Below are 26,154 nucleotides of genomic sequence, written 5' to 3'. Positions count from 1 at the left end.
TGTAATCAGTTCTGGCAAGTGTTCAATCGTTTAAGATTATTGATATGCTTGAACAGCAGCTCTGAAAATACGCAGGGGGAAAAAAAGCTAAGAACAAGGACAGACAGTTGATGTTAAAACAAACAAAAACACACACAAAACCTACAAGCCAGCAAAACTGGATCCAGATGAAGGAAGTGGAATCTATATTGTTTAACTATGGAAAGACTGTCCCCTGTTTATCCCCATTTCCCATTATTTTCAGCACAATGTGAGGAGCTCTGCTACGTTTATGTATTGGAACCAAGAATAAGAAAGTAGTAATGAGTCTGTTGTCAGTTTGTTGTGTTTTCTTTAATTTGTAGCAGCATCGCTGTGTTTTTCTGCCATGAAGGACAGAATATATCCTTTGTCCATATTCAACATTAGCAGAGCCAACAATGATGCATGCAATTGGCAAAGACTTAACAACAAAGTCTCCATTCACTGTTGCAGAGTAGTTTGTTTTAGCTGCGTGCATGGTGCCTCTGTTACATAAGCCATTTGTGGTATAATTTAGGACATCACACAGAATAATGTTGGGCATGGATATCCATCTGTTGTGCTGCTGCAATGGGAAAAAATACCTTATTGCACTCTGTTGTTTGGGGTGGGCTTTTGAAAAAGCTTGCAGAACCAAACTACTATGACCCATTCCTTTAGCAGTATCATATAACAAGTGCTAACAGCAGTAATGCACAAGTGCAATAGCTGTCCTACTTGCACAAATATATACGATTTTACCTTTAATGTCAACTTTGACAGTTATATGTGGAGTGGATAGGTAGGAGAAAACTTTTCCTGAAAATACTATGTGAGTTACCAGTCTCATGGTATAATAGTGATGTTTCGTTGGGGCTGAAGGAGCTACAAATACAAAGCAAATAAGATTTTTGTTATTAAGCTCTGAATAGTTAGTGCCATTTGGTGCTGTGTTTCCCGAAGGTAAATCCACCTGCCTTTTGTAATTAGCATTCTCTATAAGAGTATGCAAAATGGTATGAAGTAGAACACTTTTGACTGCAATGGAAAGAAAAGCTAAGAAAGAAAAATGAGCACCTGAAGTACATCAGAAGAGGATGATACTGAACATATTGTTTTACCATCCTGAATGTTGTCTGACAAAAGTAAAATGCTATATACAACTCTTCAGTTAAAGTGATGTGTCTCTGAATTGTGTTTTGGAGGGCTTTTTAAAAAAAATAAATGAAAGCAGACGTTTTTCAGAGTCATATACATATATTGCCTTTGTTTTGTCTGAACTTTACCAGGGAGGGTATGTTCTGCTTGGCAAACAAATCTTTTTCTTGGCATTTGTTACTATTAGTCCTCAATGTGATCTTGCAGTGTGACTAGAGATGCTGGAGAGACTTCAAGCAAAAAATAATTTGTGATTTTATTTATTTATTTCAGCCAAGTGGTGGATTAATTTCTTCATCACTGAGTAAACAAACAAAAATATACAGTGCTAACAACAAAGTATAGACTCAAAGGCTATCGTCATGTATTGTGTTCTCTCTGTTTCTCCAGTATTTGTTGTCAAAGGTATTTATAGCTACAGAAACCTGAGAGGCCATTTCTCCATAGGTGCTTTTTATAATACTCACTTTCACAGGCAGAATTAAAGGAATAAAATTTTGGATCATGTTTCTGTTGATATTTTTTGAGCTCTTTTTTTCTTTGTTTTCTTGTCTTTAGCTATGTGGCAACCAATATACCAGCAATGTGTTATTCTTTAAGCTTATCTAGGAACAAGTCTTCCTGATGAGTAAGAGGACTCATAATTCTTGTGTTTTACCTCTTAAGGACTCAGTTACATCATGTAGTAGAAGAGTTTTATTGAATCATGCATCACTTTGTCTTCTAGAGCTATAACACTTTATAGCAATTATGTATGACATTAACATGCACTGTTAGTTTTACTGCAAGACCATATGTTGCAAATTAAATCAATGACAGACTTGGCCTTGTAGGAAGATACTTGTTAACTGTCTTCAGCTACTATCCTGTTCTATATTTAGTTACTTCTGGGAGCTCTCTATCACAGTGGTGAATTGTAAGTAAAATCTGAGAATCTAGTTCTACTGTCGCTATAATTTTTCATATTCATAAATACATGTGGGTGGGAAATGTTGATAAACTTGTTTAGGTCCTCTTCATGTATTTTGGGGCTGCTTTTCAGTTGGCTGTAAGACTGAAAATACCCAGTTGAGTCAGCTTAGTAGAAGGCAGCTTTCATTCCTTATAATGTATAATAAAGTCTTCTGTAGTTGGGCCATGCAAAAAAAGAAAATAGCTTCCAAATGCAAAAAGTCCCTAATTTGAATTTAAAGGAGGTATGACTGTAAAATTCAGAGAATGTTCCAGCTCCATGGAAAAGCTTATTCTGGGACAAAAAACTGCTCGGTGTCTGCTCAGCTTCACCAGTTTTTAAAATAGAATATTTAATCACAAATAGCTACTAGCTGTGCGTAGCTATGCTTTGAGTGTATGGAATTTGTGTGTGTCTTACTTGGCTTCCTAAAGAGGCAATACCCAAGCATTATTGAAGTATCAGATGTCAGGCTGAGTATTTTTAGTCATCTTGTTTTGCAGGCATCTAAATTTACCATAACTGAGAGAAAGGAAACAAACTGTAGTTTGTGCTTTTGATAACAATATGTATGTAATCAACACCTCCTGTTTAATAAATTAGTTGACTGTTTCTTTCATACATCAGTAGCCCGGAAGACTGCTGGGATAATCAGCGAGTATTGGCAAAGGGGTTCGGCAACGTGTATAAGCTAATATTTCCTTTAAATAGTTTTCATGTAGACTAGATCAAAATTTTGAATGAACCCCACTATGTGTCTAATTATTTTCCAGAAACTGCCTCAAGTCAAATATTATGATCTGTACAGTATTTAATTACAGTCTTAAACCTGAAGGAAGCACATTGAATGGTTTTGTTTCCCCTTTACAATGCAATCACAATCTGCAGAATAAACTCTTAATTTTGAGTTAGAATTTAACATATTTGATTTTATTTTCCAAAGAGTTCTTCTGTACTGTCCATATAAATATTTTTCTTGAGTGGTGATAAGAATACATTCTTTGTACAGATTTCTGTTGTGCTCCTAACACAGTAAGTTCCTGGGGCCCAACCATGTGTTCAGAAGCTCTATTACAATTCAGAAATCATTGTTTACAATGCTTCTAGAATTCAGGTATAAAGATAAAGAGCTGGGTCGGCCCAAAATATTTTTTTTCCTTGGTTGTGGCTACTGAACCTCAACAATATGATGTTCCAAAGTCTAGGCTTTTCTTTCAATGTAATTTATTGCCAGCTGGACTGAAAAACCATTGGAGAGGAGTGTGGGGCCATTCCCAGAGCAGTGAACCGTGAGGAAAGTGTGGCTGGCCACCAAGTGCTGGCTGTCGGTCCCTTTCCAAGAGGAAAGGCAGCAGGTGAGGAGTCAAGATTCAAGTCACGGGGATGCTGAGTGGTGTTGGACAGGAGCTGAGGACAGAGAGGGGCTCCTGGCCAGCAGAAGGCTTTGCCAGCCATGCAGTGTGGCTTTTGGGAGGATCCAAGCCCTCTGTGCAGCTCTGACATGTGCCGGTAGTTTGAATCATGTCGGTGTTACCTCAGCTTTACATTGGGTGGTACAGGCAATTCTCTGTACGATCTGGTGGTTTTGTGTTACCTCTCTGCTTTGTTGGAAAGCCAGTTATAACTATTACTTTCTGTTCATCAACTGTACTTTCCTTCTGTAGGAGTGTTTTTTGTAATCTAGTTAAGTTTGACAGCTTTTTTTGTCAAATATCCAGTAAAGAGAAGTTAAAATAATTTCTGCTCAGAATTGGGGGAATATGTTTTGCAAACATAATTTTCTAATGCAATAATGTGCAAGTATTTTGCATTTGAAAAAAATAGACGGCAACAAGTGACTGTAGAAGAAGTTGGGATCACTGTAGCAGAAGCAATGGTGCACAGAAACTACTTGAAACTGTTGAGTCTGACTGTGTGTGTGTGCTCTTCCCATGTCTGAAGGCTGCCAAATTCTAGATGCCATCTCTCCTGGAAACTAACCAATGCTCTCTGGCATGATTTTAACTTCCCCTTATGTCTATATTTGAAAAAAACATGTGTAGTGCCTAAATGAATATAGTGGTTAACAAGCTATGGATTACAACCCACAAAACATTTTCTAAAGTAAGTTTCATAATGGCTAATGAAAAACAAATACCAGAGCTACTAAAACAAGTATAATGCTATACATGCATATATTTCATATATGAAAAAAGCTGAAGGAAAAATCTTTGTTTTTTTTTTTTTTTTTTGAGCATGCTTTTTTCTGTTAGACTTAAATTCTAGAGATCTGGGGAAAGAACCTCTTCTTTGCTACACTAATATTTTCCCTGGTAGGGCAGGATACTAGTGTATGGCAGCAAACCTCTGTTTGCTGTCACTACACCCCCTGTGATCCCCATTAGCATCTGCTGGAGGTTCTTGGAAAAGGTGAGGAGCATACCTGGACTTGGAAGGAGCGTGCTGGTATAGAGCAAATTTTCCCACAGTCTTCATCAGGAAATTGCCACACTTACTTGCAGTTCTTTGTTGCCCAGATTGGGTAGGACTGAATGAGGAAGCTAATTCAGCTAGTAACTGCTAGCTTGAACAGTGCAAAATTAGAGGGTTGATTACAAAAGGCTTACGTTAGTAGTATTCTTAACCTCAGGTGCTCAGTCTTGAGCCAGGGCTTTCAGAAGTTGGCTTAAACTATACTTTTATATATTTATTTATTTAAAAGGAGCTTGAGGTGCGTTTACATGCCTTATTTCATCTGGTACCTGCACATTCACTTCTTCTACATTATTGTACTGCTGTGAATGTTAGGAACTTGAGAAGAAGCAAGGTTTCTGTAACCTTTTGATTCTTGCATCAAATCCCTTAAGTTATCAAACATTGCCAAGGTTTATGATGAAATTAAAGACTTACTAATACATTTTATAACTGCCTAATTTTCCAAATAGAAGAAGGAAAACCCAGTTGCAGAATACTGTGTAATCACAAGTATGCTGGCTCACATTTTGAAAAACTTTGTTTTAAAATAAACTCTTATATGCCTATACACATACTATTAGTTCTAGTAAGATCAATGGAATTTGTTAGATGGTCAGCGCTTCTTTTGATCTAAACTGTACTTTTTTTTCCCCTTGGTTATTATTTTCTCAGTACTTTGATCCTAGTGCTGCACTTTGTATTTAGGAAATGGGAGTTAACTTCCATATTAGCTGCCTCTTTTTGATACAGCAGCTACTGTGGAACATCTAACCATCTTGCCGAGTTCAAAATTTTTTTATTTTGTTTGTAATAAAACAGTTTCATGTATGCATGCATACCTAAATATACATTTTTATTCGTATAAGAATATATTAGCTGGTTGCTAATGTGGGAAATTTGTGGTTTTCTAATATATAATTTTATACAAACCAGAAGGAACTGGCCTTTCTGATTTCAAAATGAATTGAAGCATGGCTCTTAGGTACTTTCCAAATGAGTATATTATGACATCTTGTGTAGCTAGCCAATACAAATCTCACTCCGTACCAGCTGTTGTCACCCTGTCAAGAACATCTCATGAAGCCAAAGGCCATGTCTGCCATGCATTTGTATAAGGTTTGGGCTACTTCGGAAAAAAATGAGGATTGATGTGACTAATAAAAGTATTACCACAGCTTAACATTCTGCTTGTTTTTCTTGGGCTTTGGAGCATGTATGTGATGTATGGATATACGGAAACTTTTTCCCATCAGGCAACACCCAGCATTATAACAATTCTATTTCACCCGCATGGAACAACAAATGGAAATAAACTTTCCAGTTAAGGCACTTCGTTGCTATCTACTAAAAATAAGAGGTGTTTGCCCAGTAACAGTTCTGATAAATTGGTTGTCAAAAGCTGTTGTATTTAAACTCAACAGTTGCTTTGCATGAGAGACAACTTCGGAACGAGTTCCTGAAACTTAGTGGTGCATGTACTGTGGGCAAGGCTTTGGTAAATGAAAAGTATGATAGTAATGTAATAGCTGAGGTGTTCTGTGTTGTCTGAATTATTTCCTCAGAGGGCTTCAGTTCAAAAAACCATACAACTTTCTGTGTTGCCAGTAAAAGGAAAACACAAAGGAGTGTTTAGATATGATGACTGAGATTTTCACCAGGACTGCAGTCCTTTCAATTTTCACATAAACCTAGAATGGTTTTAATGGGATCTCTGTAATCTTCTGGGCTTGGAGAACATGCTTCACTGCTGGACTCCTGATGCAGTCTGTGCTCTGGAAGATGGGAGGAATGCATAAGGATCCCCCTGCCTTTAAGACATAATGGTTAGTACACAAAACTCAGCACAAAATAGGTACCTGCAGGCATCCAGATTATGTTGAGGCCCCTTCAAGCCCTACAGCAGTCCAAAGACAGGAGAACAAAAAATGTTTTTTTGAAGCCAGCTATATTGTTCCCTAGTCTATGCTTTGTCCCATAGGGGCATGGTAGTTTGTGCCCCTGCTTTCTAAGACAACATTGAAATGCTTTTGTTCTTAAGTCTTGTTATGTGTTCTGCATCTTCTATAGTTCTGTCAGGCTTGCATCTTTTTTCCACCTTCTCTATATGTGAAATGTTTCTTGGTTTAGTCAGCTTTGATAGCAAAATCTGATGTTGCCCTTGATTGTTCAGTATTAATCGGTGCTATTACACCTTATAGGTGAGTGAAGCTTGGAGACCTTTGCTTTTGAACGTTTGGAGGAAGCAGGCACCAGGAGTGTCCCTGTTTTATTGGAGTTCAATGTGCTTGTCCTACCACTTTTCTTCACCCTGCAGTGCAGTGTAGGGAAATAAGAAGCAGCAATGAGGAATAGCTAGTGGAAACCAGAAGAGGTTGGAAAGAGAAAAGAGTGGAGAAGAAGAAATAGATACATTTAAAATAAAATAAAAGAAAGCAAAACTTAGTTTTGGGACAGGGAAGGGGAAAACAGGTTAGCCCCAAATTTCTAGCTGTAGATAAATCCCAGTGAAGTGAGATATGCAACTCATTTGTTTGGGCTTCTGGTGGGTGATGAATGCCTGTACTCCAGCTGAGAGAGTTCCCTATTTTACTAGGGATAGTGTAAATAAGTAAAGGAGTTTTTAGTGCATACTGTTAGTAGTTTGTGTAGACAAAATATACATATGAGAGGGAAAAGCTGTGTGGTTAATTTAGTAGTAGGGTTCAGAGAGGCTAATGCCAACACACAACATGCGTTGTCTGCTGGTACAGCGAAGAGAAGTCAAAGGTGATGTTCCAGTAGATTTTTGCCACTTTCAATTTGTATACCTGTTGGCATCAAACTGAACTACTTTCTGTTCTCTGTGTAGCACGTTACATGGGCTTTGTTTTTTTTCCTTGGCTCAAGTGACTCGCAGTACTCTACTCAGCTGCGTCATTGTGTGCTGTTCTGCCCTACACTTGCTGCTGAGGGCCAGGTTGTACCTGACCTTTGTCCAGGATTACTAGGGACAGCATGACCGTAGCCTCTTTTCTTTCTGTATTTTGAATTAAAGGGACTGCTTCTCTCGTGGGCCTATGTGGGCACTTGGTGCTAGGAAAAGGGTGATTTCTGACAGCAACTAGCATCTTCATAATCTTCATATATAGATAAATATTCTTCCTCCTATAGATATAGATATATAAATGTATGAAATAGCCAAGACTGACTGACTGTCTCTTCCTCCCTCCCTCTCATCCTCCCTCACCTGGCCCCATGTGATATGTGTGTTATGTGCAAGAGCATTTCTTTCTGTCAGAAAGCTTCTCTTACTGTTTTGGTGAAGTCTTTCATGTTATAATTTAATTAGTTATCCTGCTGGCCCTGGATAATGAAAATAGTTTCTTTCCTCTTCATATCATTCTTCTGGACCATTGAAGAGCCATACCTTGGCTCTCTTCAGTCTTCTTTAGGCTAGATATATAATTCATCTTTTCTCAGCTCTTCTCTGAATATCTTGCGATTTGTGCTCATCTTTATTGGACTGCAGCAATGAAACTTGACCAAAATTATCTTGCTGACATGCCAGTAACGGTGAGTGGAGCAGAATGCTTTCCTGGTAGATCTCCTTTGCTGTCTGTATATTCTGACACCACGTTAGCTTTTTTGCAAGAGTGCGGTATTGCTGATGCACATCTACCATAATAATGTATTTTTATATAACTCTGTAACCTCTAGGTCTCTTCCACAGAACTTCTGCTTAGCTGCAAGAATTGAGGTAGGGTGGCTGATAAAAGGTGGAAAATTGGTTGTGATTGTAGACCAGATCATGAAATGGAAGGGAGGGTAACAACTACTTGGAAGGAAACTACTAGACTAAAAAGACTGAAAAAATATTTCACTGAATTTATTACAAAGAAAAGGGAGGCGGAAGGGGAGGAGGGAGAGACAAAGCTTGGAAAACTTTATAAAGTCACTAAATCTGATGCCAAAAGGAGTTCAGGAATAAATGTGCTTCAGTTTTGCAGTTTAGCTTGTGTTTAAAGGATATATAACCTGACTGAGACTAGCAGATAGCCAAAACAATCTGCTTCTGTTGTATATATGTGACAGTACTATTATTAGTATTAGTGTTAGAAGTATGAATGTTAACGTTTGCTTGCTTGTCTTGGTGTATGCCTGAAAGCTGTCACTTTACAGCCCAAGTAGATTTTCTGTGACCTTTTCCTATTCTTTGTACAAAAAACTTCTGTTCAAGTAAGTTTTATATAAAGTGCTAGAGAAACTCACTTGTGTTTGTTTGTGCATATTTTCTTTTGAACAATAGTAAATTTTTAAGCTTGAAGAAGTGGTACTTCACAATTTTCTGTAGCTCTTGACCCACATCTGGAATGCCAAGGTTACTGCTGTGTTGTGGTCCAAAGCGAGTACACGCCTGGATGTTTTGGGCTGTTTAGGCTGTGCCACACATTCATGTGCTCTTTCTTAGAAGAGGGAAAATCCTCACCCATTGAAACAATTCGGCTTCCAGATTGGACAAAAAGCTGTGGGCCTTTGTAGTGGGCTAAAAGCCTGCAAAAATCTTACCACTGTATTTTTTCCAGTAATCCTAAGACTGTTTGCTTAGCTGCTTTTATTCAGTGTAGCACTTAATGTGAGTATTTGAAAAAGGTGGCTAAAGCAGGGAACTTTTTTTTTTTTTTAATTTCTTTCACATATACCTGCAGATTCAAACTCATTTCCGTGTTCACGTTAATTTATTTTGTGTGCGTGTGTGAAGAAGTTTGTTCTTTGTGTGAGTACTCCCAGGAGGGATGTCAGCAATTTGTCTGAGTCAGCAGTTGTTAGAAAATGGAAAAATGGACAGAAGTGCAGCAACTACTGTGATGAACAGTAGTTGCTGTTGAGGTTCACTTTGTATAGTGTGATCCTGATTATGGGCCTTAAGCCCATACCGACAGGCATAATTCCATTGTTTCTGAACCTGCTTCTAAATGCTTTCTTTTGGAGGTGCAACAGCTATACACACAACATGGTTCATTTTGAGGTTTCCTCATTAGCCTTAAGGGGACTTTCCTTATGTGTGGACCTGTGGTCCACACATCTTTGCAATGAAAGTTCCTAGATGACCAGTGCTGGATTAGGGACTGGTGGCTATGCTGGGCCTGGGGACAGGAGGAGGAACTCGAGTGAAGGCTCCCAAACATGCCTAGCTCCCCGAAGGAAGGTATGGGCTGAGACTTGCTCCCTTGTTGACTCCTGCCTTGATAATGAGGGAAAAACCCGACCATTACCGAATGGGCAAAGACTGAGTCAAAATCATGTAGGGATCTGGGAGTTCTAATTTCTCCTTTAGTGCTTCACTTCTGGCAAGTTTGAAACAAAACTTCACATGTTGACAGGAAATATCTTGTCTAATTAAACGTTTTTTCTCTTTTTCCCGTAGAAAAATAAATAATTCAGCTGAATTCCTGAAGTACTACACTTGATCACCCTCTGATACTTGTATTCTTGAGCAAGTGTGCTACTCTGAAAGCTTGTGCAGGGTGTCATTGCTTGTAGCTATGGGACAGTTGGTTATAGAATTGTCTTGTACTATGTCTTTTAAGGCCTGCACATTGGTGAAAGCATTATTTGTTATTTAGCATGTTTTGTGATCAGTGCTGAAATTCAAGAGTTGCAGTTCTCAGAGATGCTGAGTAACTGCTGCTTTTCTCTTATTTTGTTTTAAATAATGCAAAAAGACACTTATGCAAAGCTGTGAGCACCCTACTGCATAATTAATACTACAACAAACTACAGCAGTATTAAAATAAATTAGTCAAAAAGGAGCTCTGCCTTTTTGCTACCTACAGAGAAAATTCTGTCCTACCTTCTCAGTGTTCTAGAAACATACTTCCAGGTCTCTCTAGGAGCAGTTTAAAATAGCTTGGCTGAAGTCCCTGCATTGAAATTGAAGAAGGCATAAAAAGAACAGGAACAAAGAGGACACACCACTAGAGAGCTCAAAGGCTACTCTGAAAGGACCAGTGGATGTGAGATGAGATCAAGGCTTTGATCTCAGTAAGACAGGGTCTGTATTCTTTGGTTTCAGTGAAGGTGCAGTAGGATTTAAGCTGCATGCAGGTAGTGGGTGGGACGCAGTGAGATCAGGTGAGTGCTGGGTGTCACCCTAGTGGGTTACATAGCCATCTTTTCCCAAATTGTTTGCAAATGAGCGCAATATGATCTCCAGATCATAGCTGAATTGTGAACTTTTTTTGGATATGTATACTGAATACTTCCAATTCAGAACTTAAAAGTTAACAATGTTAACAATGATTCTTTTGTATAGTGGCCCCCTTTGAAGTAAAGAGCCCTGTATCTATAAGAAAACATTATACAGAGGAATAAATTCTGCTTTTAAGTCTGTATTTTTTATATAGATGGCTTCTGAATCTTCTTAGCACAGTATATGTTAACAGGAAGATTTATGTATTTTACATATGAAAAGAAAATATAATTTTGAACTATTTATTTGAATACGTAAGTATACTGTCCTTGTTTGATGTTGTTTTCAAATAATCAGCAGAGAACTTTAAGGCTTTGGCATTTCATGGTCTTCTCAGTAATTTCTTCTTGAATGCTGATACTTGGTTCTGTCTTAGCTATTTGATAGTGAAGTGTCTCAGAAAGCTTTTACATCCCTATCCGCTGGTCTGGCTCTTTTCTTTTGTTTGTGGGGTGTTGTGTTTTTTTTTTTTTTTTTTTTTTTTTAAGTCCCCTTCTTAATGTCTGTCACAACATTTCCTACACAATTTCACATCTGGCTTCAGCTAGAAAACTGCTGATGTTCTCATCTCTGCCTGAACATCCCAGTGTGTAGCCCACATCATGGCAGTGTTGCTGTGGCCTGGCGAGGAGCTGGTCTGAGAACATCAGTAGTGACAATGGTCACCACTCCCAAACCCCATTTTAGCACTGAGCCCAGGTAGAGGATCCGCACCCATGTCTGGCCCTTCTAAGGTGGTGTTGCCTTGTGTAGAGGAATTCTGTTGTTAGTCGCTTGAGGCATTTTCTCACATCAGCAGCCTACTGGCCTGTCTTCTTCCAGCTGAGCCTCAAAGCTTATTGCACCAGCGCTCAGGAGACACTGTGTGCTGATGCTTTTGATCAGGCAGCGGTGATGTGGAGTAACAGGTTGCCCTTGGTCATGTGCTATATGCCTGACTTAGTAAGGGCCCAGGCAGGGCCTAGTTCAGGAGAGTAATGCGTGTGGCTGCCACTTAGTGATGCAGTTGAACCTCATCCTGGTGAGGGTGAGAAAAGATACTGTTTGCTGGTTACCCACAGTGGACCCATGACAACTGATTGTGATACACCAACGGTGTGTTTTAATGAATCCTGTGAGTCATGCTGTTACTTTTGGAGTATTGGTTTCCTTTAACTTTACGCTGAAAGGGAGCGCAAACACAGCCACACGGATTCGGCCCTTCTTCACCTCCATATAGAAATCAGCTCTGTGTGGTTTGGGCAGCAGGACGCTGTTGTTGTGTGAAAGAACTTTTTTTACGTGTTCATGCAAGGTTCATACAAGAACCTGAAAGATTTTTGCCCACCTAAGGGGCAAGCACCACAGAATTCCTTCATGGATGGTCAGCATTAGCACAGGGTGAGCAGTCACTCTGTTGTCATCTTCCATGAAGTAACCAAAGAGTTGTGTAGTAAATATTTGTGGTTTTGATCAGCTGTGCAGAATACATTGTGTGACAGACAGCCATGCTTATGGGTCTGTATCTTCAGTATTGTGTTGAGTCATGCAGCTGATTATTTAAATGTATATAATAATTGACACACTTGAAAATTTGAATTTCATTAGGTGGGGGGTTAGACTTAAATATGTGGATTATTTTTTACATAACACTGTAACATGCTTACTAGTTTTGACAAAGAGTTCCCCCCCAACACAGAGATGACAGATAATAATAAGCAACCAGACATGGTTATACAACAAGGGAATATTTTAATCATCTTCATATTGGAGGAGACGGGCCAATGTGAGTTAGCTCTTAGACAATCTACTTTACTGATACTTTGCTTCAGCAGATTGACAACATCTTGAAAAAGAAAATAAGTATTTGCTATTCCTGTCATAGACTTCTTTCAATCACTGCGACAGATGTTCCAAGCATGTTGTTGTTCCTTTGTTAGGTTTCTCTAGTAGTAAAAATACTGTGGTCTAAATATAGTTTAAATTTGGTGGGATACATTGTTGGAGTATGCTTCAAGATTGCTTTACACCTGGTTTAAATCAAACAGTAATGGGACAAAACTATGAGGGGGAAAAATGGGAAAGACTATTTTAGATTTTTTCAAACCCAGGTAGGAATTTTTGTGTTATTATATTTATAGCAGTTCCAAGAAAGTGCTATTTCTTTCTAATAATTTTTCTTCCAAGTGCAAGAAAGTGCTTTCTTTTTCTAAACAATCTTTGTTGCAGTCTGACTTAGAATGAAGCATAGTGAGTTCCTATTTACAGGATTCGTCGTTTAGAAATGGAAAATGTCAAAAATAACTAAGTAGTTCTCTCTTCCTGTATCTTCATTGTTGTCACTTGTGACAGCTGTATTTTATGCATCAGAAAAATACGAATTTTGTTTTCCTTTTTTCAACTGAAGCAGAGTTTAGAATTCAGCAGCAGTCAAAGTAACTGAGAAGAGAGGGATAACCAACGAGCAGTATGAAATGTACTTATGTTTAATTTGGGGAACTCAAAAGGTGAAAGAACTGTGATCCTCACAATCCTTTTTCCCTCGGTCAATGAGGTGCAGTTCAAAGCTCTTCTCTGTCGTCTCTCCTGCTCACGCAGTACTGGAGATCACTGGGAGAGCTAACAAGATGTTGCAGGCTGTATTCTGCTGGAGTAAACAACTCCTCCTTATTACCCCCCTCACTTCATATCCGGATGACTGCTTGCTGTTTACAAGACTCGTTCTTGGAGACCACCACTTGGTAGCTGCTACCACTGGTTCTGCCTGGAATTGGATTACGGGGCTTTTCTAGTAACTGCTCCAGGTTCTTCTGTGATTGCAGGTGAAATTCCGTTCAGTGGCATTGATCAGGGAAATGTTCTCATTTGGCTACTGGCTTTCTGAAGGCTTTCTGCTCTCTTTTCATGACATCTGTCATCAGGACACATGTACAGATTAAATTGCTAAATTGCAGTGTCTGGGATGAGGCACTCATTCGTTTTCCAAAAGCAATGAGTAGTTCAACAGTAGGGCATAGTTCAAGGTTTATTTCATCACTTGGACTTTTGCTCCAGTGGAAGAGATTGTGAGATTTCAAGTTTAAAAAACAGAGATTATCACTTTGTAAATGTGTTTTTGTTACATTGCTAGATAATCTTGTAATAAGGCATAACACTACTCAGAGAAGGAGGTAGGGGAGGACAGGTGCTGTGGTCTCCAATTCCAAATGACTGAAAATAGTTGTCATCCTTTATTTTATGCCCTCTCTTGGGGGAGGAGAGAGAAGCTCATGTGGTAGTTCCATGTTGTAAAGCTGGTGGCTGTAGAAAGACATCTTGGTGGTCCTTTTTCTGAGCCTTTACAGGAACAAGTAGTTTGTATGTGCTTTGTTGTGAAGCCCTTTGTGCTGTGCTGTGATCTCATGTAGGGAGAATGCTTCTGGGTTTGTTTTACAAATTTTGAGTGAAGTTCATTCTTACTATATGTCGTTTTCCTTGTTTTCAAGCTTCTTTCACAACAGTGAACAGAGGATTGTAGCTATTATTCATTTCTTCATGCTACTTATGGGCACTAAATCAACAGATGTATTTAAGCTGAGAGAACAGTGGGAAAGACTTTGAACATCTAATTTCTCTCCCTTTTTACAGCATTGCTCTTCTGATTTAGCAGCAGTCCTGTTTCACTCGCCCCAAGAGGTGCTTTATGAAGTTCTTGGGGGTAATTTTAATACTCAAAGGCTGCTGAATGAACTTTCATTTTTGTTTTTTTTGCAGGGTGATGGTGGCCTTCTCTTAAATGTTTTTATGAAAGAAAATTCTTTATGCAAGAAAATCATAACCTACCTCTTGGGTTTATTCGCCCATCTGAAGAGCCTAGAGGGGTATGTTGGGGCGGTTACAGCATGGCAAGACCATTTTTTCCTGAAAGGTAAATTGTTCATTTAGGGACAGATGCCTGAGATTCTTCTTTAATTCTTTGTCCTTACCCATTTCTGACAACAAGGTTTGCAGCAAGATGATGGTGCCTTTATCTTTGTATTAAGCAGTGATAATTGCTGCAGATGAGAAGAGGTAAAGTTTCTTGGGGGTGAATAGTAAAGCTGCTCCTGCCTGCCATAGCATTTGGATATAGTTAACAAGAAGGGGAGATACCTTGATCATAACACAACCTTCCGGCAGGGTGCTCTGCCATCTGTCTCGAGACTTGCAATAGGAGATTAGACTGCCTCTCACAAGCTTTCCTATCAAGGCTGTCTCCCCAAAAGGCAAAAAGGAACAGAATAGTTACATAAACATGTTTTCCTTCAAAATTCTCCAGTATAAAATTCAGCTAAGACTCTGATTTAGCTAAGTCTAAGACTGGTGCAAACCATTTTCCAAGGTCCATTTTTCTGCCTGTATAAAGAACATAAATAAAGCAATAGTTTAGTATATGGGGCACAATATTCCTAAACAACAGCAAGGAGAGCCAAAAGCATTGATTCACTATTTGATAAGATTTCTTCCTTCAACAGGGGATACAGTTTCTTTGTAAGAAATCAGCAGGTGAGAGCTCTGGGGAAAGGTGGTGTGCTGGGAATGAGAAATGGAAGCAGCTGCAGACGTGAAGCCTTGCTGCTGAACGTTAATGAACTATAAAGTTTGTATTTAAGGTTTGGAACTCATTCTGTGTGCTCAGTTTGTCAAAAGTTTCTGGGGGCATCAGGGGCAGGCCAGTGTCAATTGTGCAACAGGCGAGGACTTCAGGCTGTGCTCCTAATAGTGACCTCACTTGAACTGAGAAGCAAACATCTTATCTGCAGCCATTAATGACTGAGACGTGTTCATAGTCTGCAGTGTTTTAAGGTTTGCTTCAAAAGGGTTCATTGGTGGATAAAACGCATGCACGCACTGCTCTGTGGTCCCTTCTGGCTTGCAGCTGCACATCAAGGGGGTTGAGGGGCTTGTAGAGGGGCAGAGCAGTCCTGCTGCTGTGTACCAGCTTTCTTCTTCATGAAAGGTGCTCGTTCATAGGGATGTGTGGCAGCATGCAGCCTGTTGATCCTACAGGGGGAAAACAAAAAAAGAAAAGTTGGGTTTCATCCTCTTAATGGAAAGTGAAACTTATTTTCTGTTTGTATTCTCTGGTTTAATCTGAAAGAAGGCAGAGGCAATATAAACATTTAATGAGGGCAGTTCATTCTGTTGGTTCACAGTGGCTTGGATTTGGGGAAAAAATCACAGTGTTAATCAGCATAGTACTTAAGGACTTCCGTTTAAGAATGCTATGCTTCAGTGCTATGCTACAGCAGATGCTTATGGGCTACCCCAAATAGTAATGGGTTTAGGAACATGCCTAAATGTTTTCCTGAAGGAAGACCTAAGTTATCTTGGCAAGTGTTGTATTATGGCTGCATTTACCTTTCCCATAAATCCCGGTACCAGAGGCAGAGTTACCTTTCATCTCTTGAAAGGTAACCAGGTCCGTAGATTTTTCCACTTGGCTGGCTTTCCAGGGCTCTGTTGCAGCAATCCGATCAGACCGTAAGAGGTGCCCGCGCCGATCCGATTGCAAGATCAAAGTCCATGCCTTGCCTTTCATACCCCCTGTACCCAGTCTTCCTATAGTTATTTATTTTAAGGCATCCAATGCAACGTTTCTCCATTTCAGAGACCTTCCTCCCCCCCCTCAGCCCCCCCTCCCCCCCCCCCCCCACCCTTTCTACCCCCCTTATCACTCTAAGTGGAAGCAGAGCCAGAGCAGCGAGCTGACAAGTGGCTGGGCTGTTTTTCATTTATTTTTCATATTTTTATAGATGGTCTGGAGGGTGTGTCGGTGGGTTAATATCAGTGACCCAGCACTCGGGTGGATGCCTGGTGCACCCTCCTCACGCCTCCGAGGCGGGCCGGGCCGCGTTGCCATGGCGCGGCGGCGGGGGAGGGCTCCCGGGATGGCGGCCGGCCCGCGGCCTCTGAGCCCGGCGCTGGGGGGAGCGGCGCTCAGGGGACGGGATTGCAGCAGTTTTTGTGCCTTTAATGATAATACCGCTCTGATGAACGCCTCCTGACATCCGCCTTCCCCGAGCAGAGCCATCGGGTCAGATCCAGCCCTCGGCGGAGGGTCCCTGATTGCATGGAGGGGGTGCCAGAGGGAGATGGTGGTGCCCGCTGCGGTGAGTTTGCGTTTGGTTCCCCCCTCGCTGTCAGTGCTCCCGGCAGTGGGGCATCCGCTGACTGCTGGCCCCCCCCACTCCAAAAAATGCTTCCGAGTAGAGAAGAAACCCTGCCACAGCTGGTAATGATGTGGTGTCATGGTTCATTGCCTGAAAACGAAACGCACAAGCAAATTTAATGTACTAAAGGTATTTCATGGCAGTGGGGTGAGAAATGTGTTAGGATGTAAGAGAGTTCACTACTGGGAAACGAGCTTGCATTACGCCCACAGAGCATTTACTGTACATTAGTTATAACCCTGTTGTTTTTGTTGTCTGCAATTAATTGAGTAATTTCTTCCATGACTGAAACTGCAGGTTAAGCGTGTTTGCTTTGAAAGACAGTCTTCCAAATACGGACTGCTTCCGCGTTTACCATATTAACAAGCTCTTGTGAGGCACATTTTGTATGCTGTGAATATGAATTCCTGAAAGGTATCGGTGGGGGTTAATTCACTGTTACATAAACAGCCAATAACAGCATCTCATTGTACTGAAATTGCTCTAAAATAGTTATTAGCTTCCAGGCTATTACTGGGGAAAAGGCTCTGTTTGGTATACATGAGCAAAGGCATTTTGCTGCTTGCAAATGTAATTTGTAGGAGAAGGCAAAAATGAACTAGGAGAAATTTTAAGCACTAAAGTAAGGATGCTGCTTTAAAAATAGGGAAAGTCTAACCTTGGGCTGTAATGCAGCCTTAACATTCAGTTTTACAGCTCTGACAAGATCTTTATCTCCTAAATTGTACAGGCAGGGGTGAAGCAAAATCATGACCAAACCAATTTTCAGGGAGCTGAGTACTGTACGAAGACGTTTCCAAAGGGGGGTGTTGTTTTTACTCCTGAAGCGTGGTCTACCTGGTGTAGGTACGTGTGCAGCCATCCTAAAAATGCAGAAGTTATTGTACAGCAGAATAGCATCGCCTTGCTGAGATGCAAGTGCACGAGCAGCAAGGTGAATCGTAACCTTAGGTTTGTCGAAGCAGCATTATGTAATAGTTGAAATGCCCTGGGCTATGCAGGGAATAGCAGAGAAATGTGTGCTGGGAGGCGCTGTGGCAGAGAAGCAGGGGTGCTTCAGCCCCACTGGGGGTGAGCAACTCTTTCTGATCACTTTTTTTTTTTTTTTTAAGCTTTTAAGCAGCTGGCAGCTAGCTAATTTCATCGTTTGGTTGGCAAAACAGGCTTGCTACCTGTTGAAGGAGCTTGATAAACTGATGCTGTGATCTTCAAATGAGAGCAACAGTGTTTACTCCCAGAGCTTCGCATGCTTGGGTACAAGAACTTTGCTGGCATGTAGGTGTTTACAAATGTCTGCGGAATAGCATACAGCTATTACGTAGCTGGTGTCAGCTAGTGTCTGGATCTTCATCTTGGTATACGTATGCTTGTCACAGGGAATTAAGTGTTTGTACACAATTTAAAAATGGCAGACCTTCAGTACAGTCAATATAATTATGCAGGAATTAATGACATTTTAAATTGAGAAGAGTTTTTGCTCCTTTGTCTGTTATGTACTGTGATTTGATTATTAATCCCAGCAGTGCCGATGACTCAGGAGATGCTAGATGGCAGGGCACTGTATGTTGTAGAGAATCAGCTATTAACATCAGCTCATCCATTCCTGGCTCATACTGTGAAAAAACATTGAGAAGGCACCTATGACACAAGAATGGGATTTATTTTGAGGGAGACTCCACAAGAAAACCCAAGCCCAAGTCTTCCCATTAATATATTTGGGAATCTTTTCATAATATCAAATCTGACAAGGTAAGTCCATACAGCATATTTTACTTTACCAAATATGAACTTCGGCAAGCTGTTTTTCATCTAGAAAGTGGGTTACTACGGGGAGACTGAGAGGCAGGGAAGAGTCTTTTGGACCTTCTCTTAGCTGGCATCATTCTGCTACCTGAGCCAGGGGAGGCTGAGCTGGTTTTAAAGCAATACACAGGCTTCTTTCAGTGTGGTCCAGGGGTCTGCTAAGATGCTTTATGGGTGCGACCTTCTGTCTGGGTCTTGACTCAGTGCATTATAAAGTGAATGGTCACAAACCAGCTTGTGCTGACCACAGTAAGATTTTATTCTGGTTGAACATACCTTTACGTATATGAGGTTTTTATTGCCACTGCAAGATAAATGTCTTTTTTCTTTAAAATTAAATTTTATCTTTAAAGACAATTCTCAAAAAGATAGAAATAGGTTGTTACCACACTTGGAAGTTATGAGCGTGATTGTCAGGAGCACAGGGGAGTTGACTTGGATGAATGCTGTTTTCATTGGTGGTAGTTCTACAATTGGCTTCTGTGGGAAAATTAATTAAAAACCCATCAGCAATGACTGAGTGCCTTTTGAAAATTCTCAACTATGTTATTAAGATTTTTGACTTTGGAATTAATTGCTGCAGGTCAGAAGAAGAGGCTATTTTCTAACTACCCTAATTTTGCACTGTGTGTGCAATAATTGCTTACACTGCATTTAGGAGACACGTACAGAAGTCAGGTGTTCTTGCAAAAGGGCTTTGGGCATCTTTCTTTGCATGGGTCAGATCTGAGACAATCCAATAGGGCCTGATTTTTAGAAAGTCCCTTGCTGAAAAGGAGGCTGTCTCAGGAGAACAGTGCTTGGGCATCTTGACTTACTGGCTGCTTTTGCAGCTATTGGGCTGCCTGTTTAGCAAGACCTGTCAGAGTGCTTCAGGGCAGGGGGAGTTTGTGCCCCTGCCTTGGGTGCAATAGTGATGTGTGGTGAAACAGCAACAATTCATCTTCCTTTAAATCTTCGTGCCATTGGAAAAGGAAGCAGTAAATGAGAAGTTGCTCAGGAAGATATGTAAAGGGTTAACTCAAGAGCATGTTTTATGTGAGCAGTTGGCAGCAAACTATCTAAATATCTCCATAAGACTTCATCAAGACAGCAACTGTGTTCCTTAGAAACACACGGTAATTCATCATAGCAATAAATCACTGCAGTGTGAAAGCGTTGTGGGTTGGAGCTGGGGCACATGGGAAGGCTGCGGTTGGCCAGCACTGAACCTCCATATTCCAAGATCATTCCTTAACCCTGAGTCCAGGCTTTTCCTCCTATAAGTATTCCCTATGCTGTCTCACCCCACCTCCCCAGCCTCATCCTGCATGTTCTCCTCTGCCTGCCTGTCACATAATTGTGCAAAACCAGGTGTCCCCTTCCCTGTTTTCCATCTAACGGGATTTTGTGCTACTGATAGGCACCTTGCTGCTACCTGCTGCCATTGCGCTGCTCCTGGAAGCTTTCCAACACTGTCAGTCCTTGCTTTCATCTATGCCCTGGGATTCCGGAGGAGCTGTGAAGAAGCAAACCTTTGTGTGAGATCTGTCTGCTTCACCAAGTCGCTTGCCACAGGGGAATGGAAGTAATAACAAGGGAGTTCCTGCAGATGGATGGATATTGTGGGGCTGTGCCAGGAAGTTTCGTTTCCTAACGAAGTTGTGAACCATTGGCATTCTGGTTCTCTTAAAATCCTTCATAGCTTTACAGTTGGTCTGAGCACAGTCTGGATTTCAGTGAAGAGGTACAATTAACAATTAACAAGCTAACAATTTTCTAATACTCAGGCTTCCCGCTGCTCTAAAGATGCTTGACTTCAGAGAGTGGGCTTGTTGTTCAATGTTCTTTGGTGATGGTGTCTTGACGGAGGAGTTGTGTGCGTATCTCAGTTCTGAGGGTTTGGTTAGGGAAGGGATTTTGGCTTCACCACATTTATTCCACACAGTGCAGAGAGAGTTGTCTGGGTGCAAGTGTGAGGGACAGGAATACAACGAAAAAGCTCTGTGTTTCAGGATCCTAAACTAGGTTTGTAGGTTTACAATGCATACAGTGCTGTTCATGCAAAAAGCAAAATATATGCCTATTAGAACCACTTAAAACTGGAGTATTTTCAGAGTGAATCCTTTGAACATTACCAAAATCATTAATTGGTTTGAATGCACAACAGATGTTAAAATCTATACTTACTACCAGACCAAACCATTCATTGTGGGTATGTCAGATGATTGTAATAGACTTCAAATTTATTCCAACATCTACAATTAAAACAAGTTGAAATTAGATTCATAGGTCATTGTTGACACTACTCTTAGAAGTGTGCCTCTTTTTCCTGTACAACTTTTTTAAATGTGAAAACTAAAACCTCTACTCACAACTTGCCACGCTTATGTAATATGGAATTAAAATAAGTATTAACTTAGAGTATTTAATTGTTATAAATTTAAAACACTTTGTTTTGAATTTGACTTCTTACAGTCCACATGGCTTTTCTTTGTGTAGATTAAACAGGAGTGTAACAAAGCTTTAGATAATACATGTTTTTTTCTTTTTTGGTTGGGAACTTAGGAAACTGTCCTGGAGAAATATTTGATAATGTAAAACTTGCTGAAACTCCTACTTTCTACAAACAGCTTAGCTTTTGGTAATGTTTTGTGATGAAAAGAGGTTTTTGGTGCATTTCCTCTAAGCAATATCCTCTTGTCAAAACAGAAGCCTACAATTTTCCTGGGGAAGCAAGGCGTCAGCCCAACCTAGGCCATTTTAAGCCATAGAAAATTTGCCAGCTACTACCGCCAAATAGTGCCAGCTGTGCCCTTTAGTAATATTAGTATGGGAGAATAGCTATTGGGTCGCTAAATAAAAATTAAATTTATATAGGGTTTTGAAACACCATGGTATCTTGATGATTAATGACTCCCATGATAATACAGCTCTGTTCAGTTTGCACATGGTGCCTTGACAGTGTGCTTCCCAACCATAAAGTGTTTCAATTTACTTTGCTCAAATTTTATGAATACATGTTACTTGGGTTTGGGGATAATTCTAGGGATAATGTGCCATACAATGCATTTTATTCTCCAATACTAACATACCAACCTCTGATCTTCTTAAAATTTAATTTTTATATAGCAATTTTAAAGGAAAGTATATGATTTGACATGCTTCGTCCACATCTTGTTACACAGGATTTGCAGTACAATACTTAAAGTCCCTTTGATAATACAGCACAGTTCTTATTGGCCTCTACAAGGTATTCCCAAAGTAAGTTTATTAGTGTGGTTTATTGCAGCCTTCTGTGTTTTTCTGGCACTATGCCTTAAAGAAGCTTTTCTGTTGCACTGTTTGTTTTCTAGTGTTATTTAAAAATGCAAATCAGACATGATATATTTGTAAAGCAAAATTTTGTGAACTTACATGGTCTATTCTGAAAGTAGTAGGACTGGCTTTTTCCTGGGCAAATGGGCGGACGAGAGGTGGTCTGCGCGCGCAGGATAGGTGGAGGGGGATTTTGGGAACGCTGGGAAAAATCGGCAGCTGGCTGTTGGCCGTTGAAGAGAGCAGGTCGCTTGTACTGTGAACACCTGTTGAAACGCCTTGTCACGGAGAATCATGGAGCGTTTACTGGAGCAGCGATACGCAATCAAATTTTGTGTAAAGCTTGGTAAAACGGGCAAAGAGACTCATGACATGATTAAGAAAGTCTACGGTGATGCTGCCATGGGTAGATCGGGTGTTTTTGAGTGGCACAAGCTGTTCCGAGAAGGTAGGGAAAGAGTGGAAGACGACGACCGCTCCGGACACCCTTCGACCAGCAAGACCAACAAAAACATGTCGCGAGTGAAAAATTTACCGAACCGTCATTGCAGGATGAGTATCAGAATGATTGCTGATGACTTGAGCATTCCTCAAACCCAAGTTTTTGAGATGGTGAAAGAAAACTTAGCCATGAGGAAAGCGTGTGCAAAGTTTGTGCTGCGAGTGTTGTCAGAGGAGCAAAAGGCTAACCGGAAAGCAATCTGCCAGGATCTTCTTCATCATGTGAATGAGGAGCCCGACTTTTTGGCAATGTAGTGACCGGTGACGACATGTGGGTGTTTGAATACGACCCGGAGAGTAAGCGACAGAGCACAGAACGGCACACCCCTTCTTCCCCACACCCCAAGAAAGCACGAATGAGCAAATCCAAGCAAAAGTCCATGCTCATTTGCTTTTTTGATCGACATGGAGTCAACCACAAAGAGTTTGTACCACCCGGACAAACAGTTAATGCAGCTTTTTACGTGGAAGTCCTCACAAGACTGTGAAAACGCATTGCTCATGTCCGCCCAGCCATCGTCAACAATTGGCGGCTGCACCATGACAACGCGCCGAGCCACACAGCGTTCCGCGTAGTGGAGTATCTTGCCCAGCACAAGGTGGCAATGCTGCCTCAGCCCCCCTATAGCCCCGACTTGGCCCCGCCAGACTTTTTTCTATTCTCAAGAATAAAATCAATGCTCAAGGGGAAGCATCACGCATCGCTAGAGGTGCTTCAAGAGGCCGTGATGAGGGAGCTAAACAGCATTCCAGTCCAGGCATTCCTGGAGATGTACGAAAACCGGAAAACTCGTTGGCAGCAGTGTGTAGATGCGGAAGGGTGCTACCTTTGAAAAATTCTCATCGTTTGTTCTATTCTCATGAGTAATTGTTTTTTTTTTTTTTAAAAAAAAAGTCCTACTACTTTCAGAACAGACCATGTAATATGACCAGCCACCTCAAATCTGAACTAGAAATAAAATATTGCAAATAAAATTTTGTTTTGCTTTGCTTAAGTATCATTAATTTCCCCAATAAGGGACGAGGGGTATCATTTCTCATTGCATATCTTTGGCAATCAATAATATAACAAAAGTCTGAGGAGTTCTTCTCTGTTGTAGATCTTAAGTTCAACAGCATTAAAAAGAAGCATAGTGTGGTGATTTTTAATGTACATTTCTTGGTCACACAAAACATGAACGTTTTATGGAGGTTGTATTTTTAAATCCTGCCAGCTTCATATTTGTTCCTTTTTCCTATTAAAATGTTTAATTTCACTTGGACAACTGAACATTTTTTGTTCCACTTGAAGTAATGGCAAGGGCAAACGTGTTTGCCAACATCTGTTTGACCTGCAGGTTGGTGATGGGAGAGTGTGGCCTCCAAGAGCTTTCTTTACCCAGGCAAAGCACAGGGCAGGTTTTTCCAAATGCAGTTTCTGCCTGGGTTATGCTTAAAGAAGGGTGTGAAGGAAAGGAGGAAAGAGCTATGCATAGCTAAAATTTCAGAGTATGTTTTGTTACTAACCCCTGTACAGTCAGTTGTGCTTATTTTTAACCTGTCTCAAAACTCCTTAGTCTCAATTTCTACTCTGTCTGTCTGTAAGCCCTTGTACAGCCTGAAGGCAGCTCTTGGGTCTTCATGGACACAGAGCTCTTCCCCTGGACTTCACTCTACTGAAAAGCACAGAGTAGTCGAGGTGGCATTGCAAGGAGCAGGACAGTCTGTGATGTGTATTGTGCCTAGCTTTCTCATAGCATGGTGTGTATTGTGCTGGACCTTTTGGCTGTAACAGTGTGCACCTTAGAGATGAAGTCGGGCTATCTTACAATACCTGCAAAGGCAGGATGTTTATAAAATTTCTCTGCTTTGCTTTTGGGTAAAATGACTGAAAATAGTGTTTTGGATGAAAGAACAAATGGTACCTCAGCAGCCACAGCGACTTTGTGATGATGTACAGGACCTTGAGCAGAGATACGGCTTTGGGGATTTAGCAATGCTTGTGAAAGAGTCACTATTTAAAATATTTAAATTACTTCAGACTCCTTGGGAAAAGGAGAAGGTGAGGTAACTCCCCCTTTCTCCCTTTCATAGCTCAGTAAGCAGGGTCCTGATGCTTAGCTGTCAGGCTGGGACACAACCAGCAGTAATTTCCCTGCACAGCCTTTGGACCTGTTGGATCATAATCCTCCATCAGCAGAGGGGGGTGCTCTGGATTCCTTCATGTTTCTAAGTACTCAGGTTGCCACCTCCCATTTCTACTTAGAAGTAACCAAAGATCTCTTGGATGCTGCCTGGCAGAGATCTGTTGATGATGGATGTGATTTGTATCTTCACAGCATGAGCGTGCTATGTCTTTTCCTGAACATGTACCCAAATGAAGGTTTCCATGCTTGTTGAATGCCTGTTAGGAGGGGGGAATGTATTTTAAGGAAACTGGGACAAGTACACATCCTTGCCATAAGGCTCTTGAGGGCTGTGTATATGCTGCCTGGCTGATCTGTATTTGACTTCATCTATGGCTTTTCAAATGCAGAGTCCAATTTTCTACATCTTGCTGCAGTTGAATATAGTGTGTTGTCTCACTGCTGCCTGCCTTCGGCTCCCAACACAATGTCCCTTTGGCTTTTCATGGGCAAATACTCCTTTAATTGTTTGTATCCTGGTCTTTGCCACTTTTCTTTCTCTTGTAAAATGAGTCTCTTGCAAGCCTCGAGCTCAGCCTACGTTGCCATGCATAGAGGGAGGGAAACACAGCCAGGAAGTTTATACTTCATTGGGATGCTGAGCTGAGGGTCTTGGTGCACCACATTCAGAGCACTCGCATGGCTTTGATTACAGGCCTAAGTTTGAAATAAAATAAAATAAAAAATGTTCCAGCTAGAAATGAACTCTTAAATTATTATTATTTTTTTTAAAAGTGCCTTGGGTGTACTGGGTAATTGAGTACTCAAGAAACGATGTTATCTAAGTGAAGACACTCCTGTAACTCCAGCCTGGCAGGAAGACACCATAGAAAGCTCACTCATCACCAGAGAACCCAAGTAGGTGGGAAAGGGGAGAAGCTGTAGCTTTTGCTCTGTGCTTTGTCAAAGAGAGAAGCTGTCTTGGTTATCTCCACCTGGCCTTGGAGGCGTCCTGGTTGTTATCCCATGGATCTGCTCTTTCTCCTTGATGTTGTGAGCCACAACCCCTTACACCTGCAGAAGGGGTGAGGTGGGCATTTTGCACAGCTCAGCTCCCAGCTCCTGTTGCCAGCTGCAACAGCACAGGTGAGCTCTTCCTAGAGGCACGGTGGGAGGTGGAAGCAAAATTTGGGGCTGCAGCTCTGGTTGCCCTCCCAGTGTTGCCTGTGGAGAAGGCAAGGGTGAGGATGGATGTAGGGGCAGCACCTGGAAGAGGTCTGTGCTTTGCATTCCTGGGTCAGTAAGTGTTATATGTGGAGTGGTAATTCGTGTCGAGAAAATGGTTGGTATTAATAAAGAAAGGGGAGATTTGGGAATTTGGCCATGGGGGTTGGAAAACCCCGTGATTGAGATAACATTAGACTCTTAACGATGAGGCCATCAGGAATATAAAAGAGTTTAGAGGGAACAATGAAGGGTGGTTCA

At 41.0% G+C, this 26,154-nt stretch overlaps 2 protein-coding genes across 14 annotated transcripts in view; both read left to right on the top strand.

Annotated features, from left to right (window-relative positions):
* The window catches only part of HIVEP1 (HIVEP zinc finger 1), a 124,298-nt gene that overhangs the window by 22,184 nt on the left and 75,960 nt on the right, over positions 1-26,154 (top strand). For 7 of the 13 annotated variants that reach the window (XR_011092552.1, XR_011092551.1, XM_068670513.1 and 4 more), the window contains one exon: positions 14,526-14,679. The exons of 5 other annotated variants lie outside the window; for them this stretch is intronic. Coding sequence is in view for 6 of the 8 variants with exons in the window: in XM_068670513.1 (XP_068526614.1) it covers positions 14,556-14,679 (124 nt within the window). In the remaining 2 variants the exon portion in view is untranslated. Of the gene's footprint in view, positions 1-14,525; positions 14,680-16,818; positions 16,904-26,154 lie in introns of all 13 variants that reach the window. One more of the 13 variants, XM_068670520.1, reaches the window with a different exon arrangement.
* Positions 17,827-23,444, top strand: LOC137850493 (protein GVQW3-like). The gene is made up of 2 exons (XM_068670532.1): positions 17,827-18,712; positions 20,169-23,444. Exon 2 carries the CDS (start codon positions 22,358-22,360, stop codon positions 22,817-22,819), a length of 462 nt encoding a protein of 153 aa, XP_068526633.1. The 5' UTR covers positions 17,827-18,712; positions 20,169-22,357; the 3' UTR covers positions 22,820-23,444.

The sequence above is a fragment of the Anas acuta genome, chromosome 2 (assembly GCF_963932015.1).
Source record: "Anas acuta chromosome 2, bAnaAcu1.1, whole genome shotgun sequence".
Lineage (NCBI taxonomy): Eukaryota > Metazoa > Chordata > Aves > Anseriformes > Anatidae > Anas > Anas acuta.
This window is presented reverse-complemented; position numbering and strand designations above follow the sequence as displayed.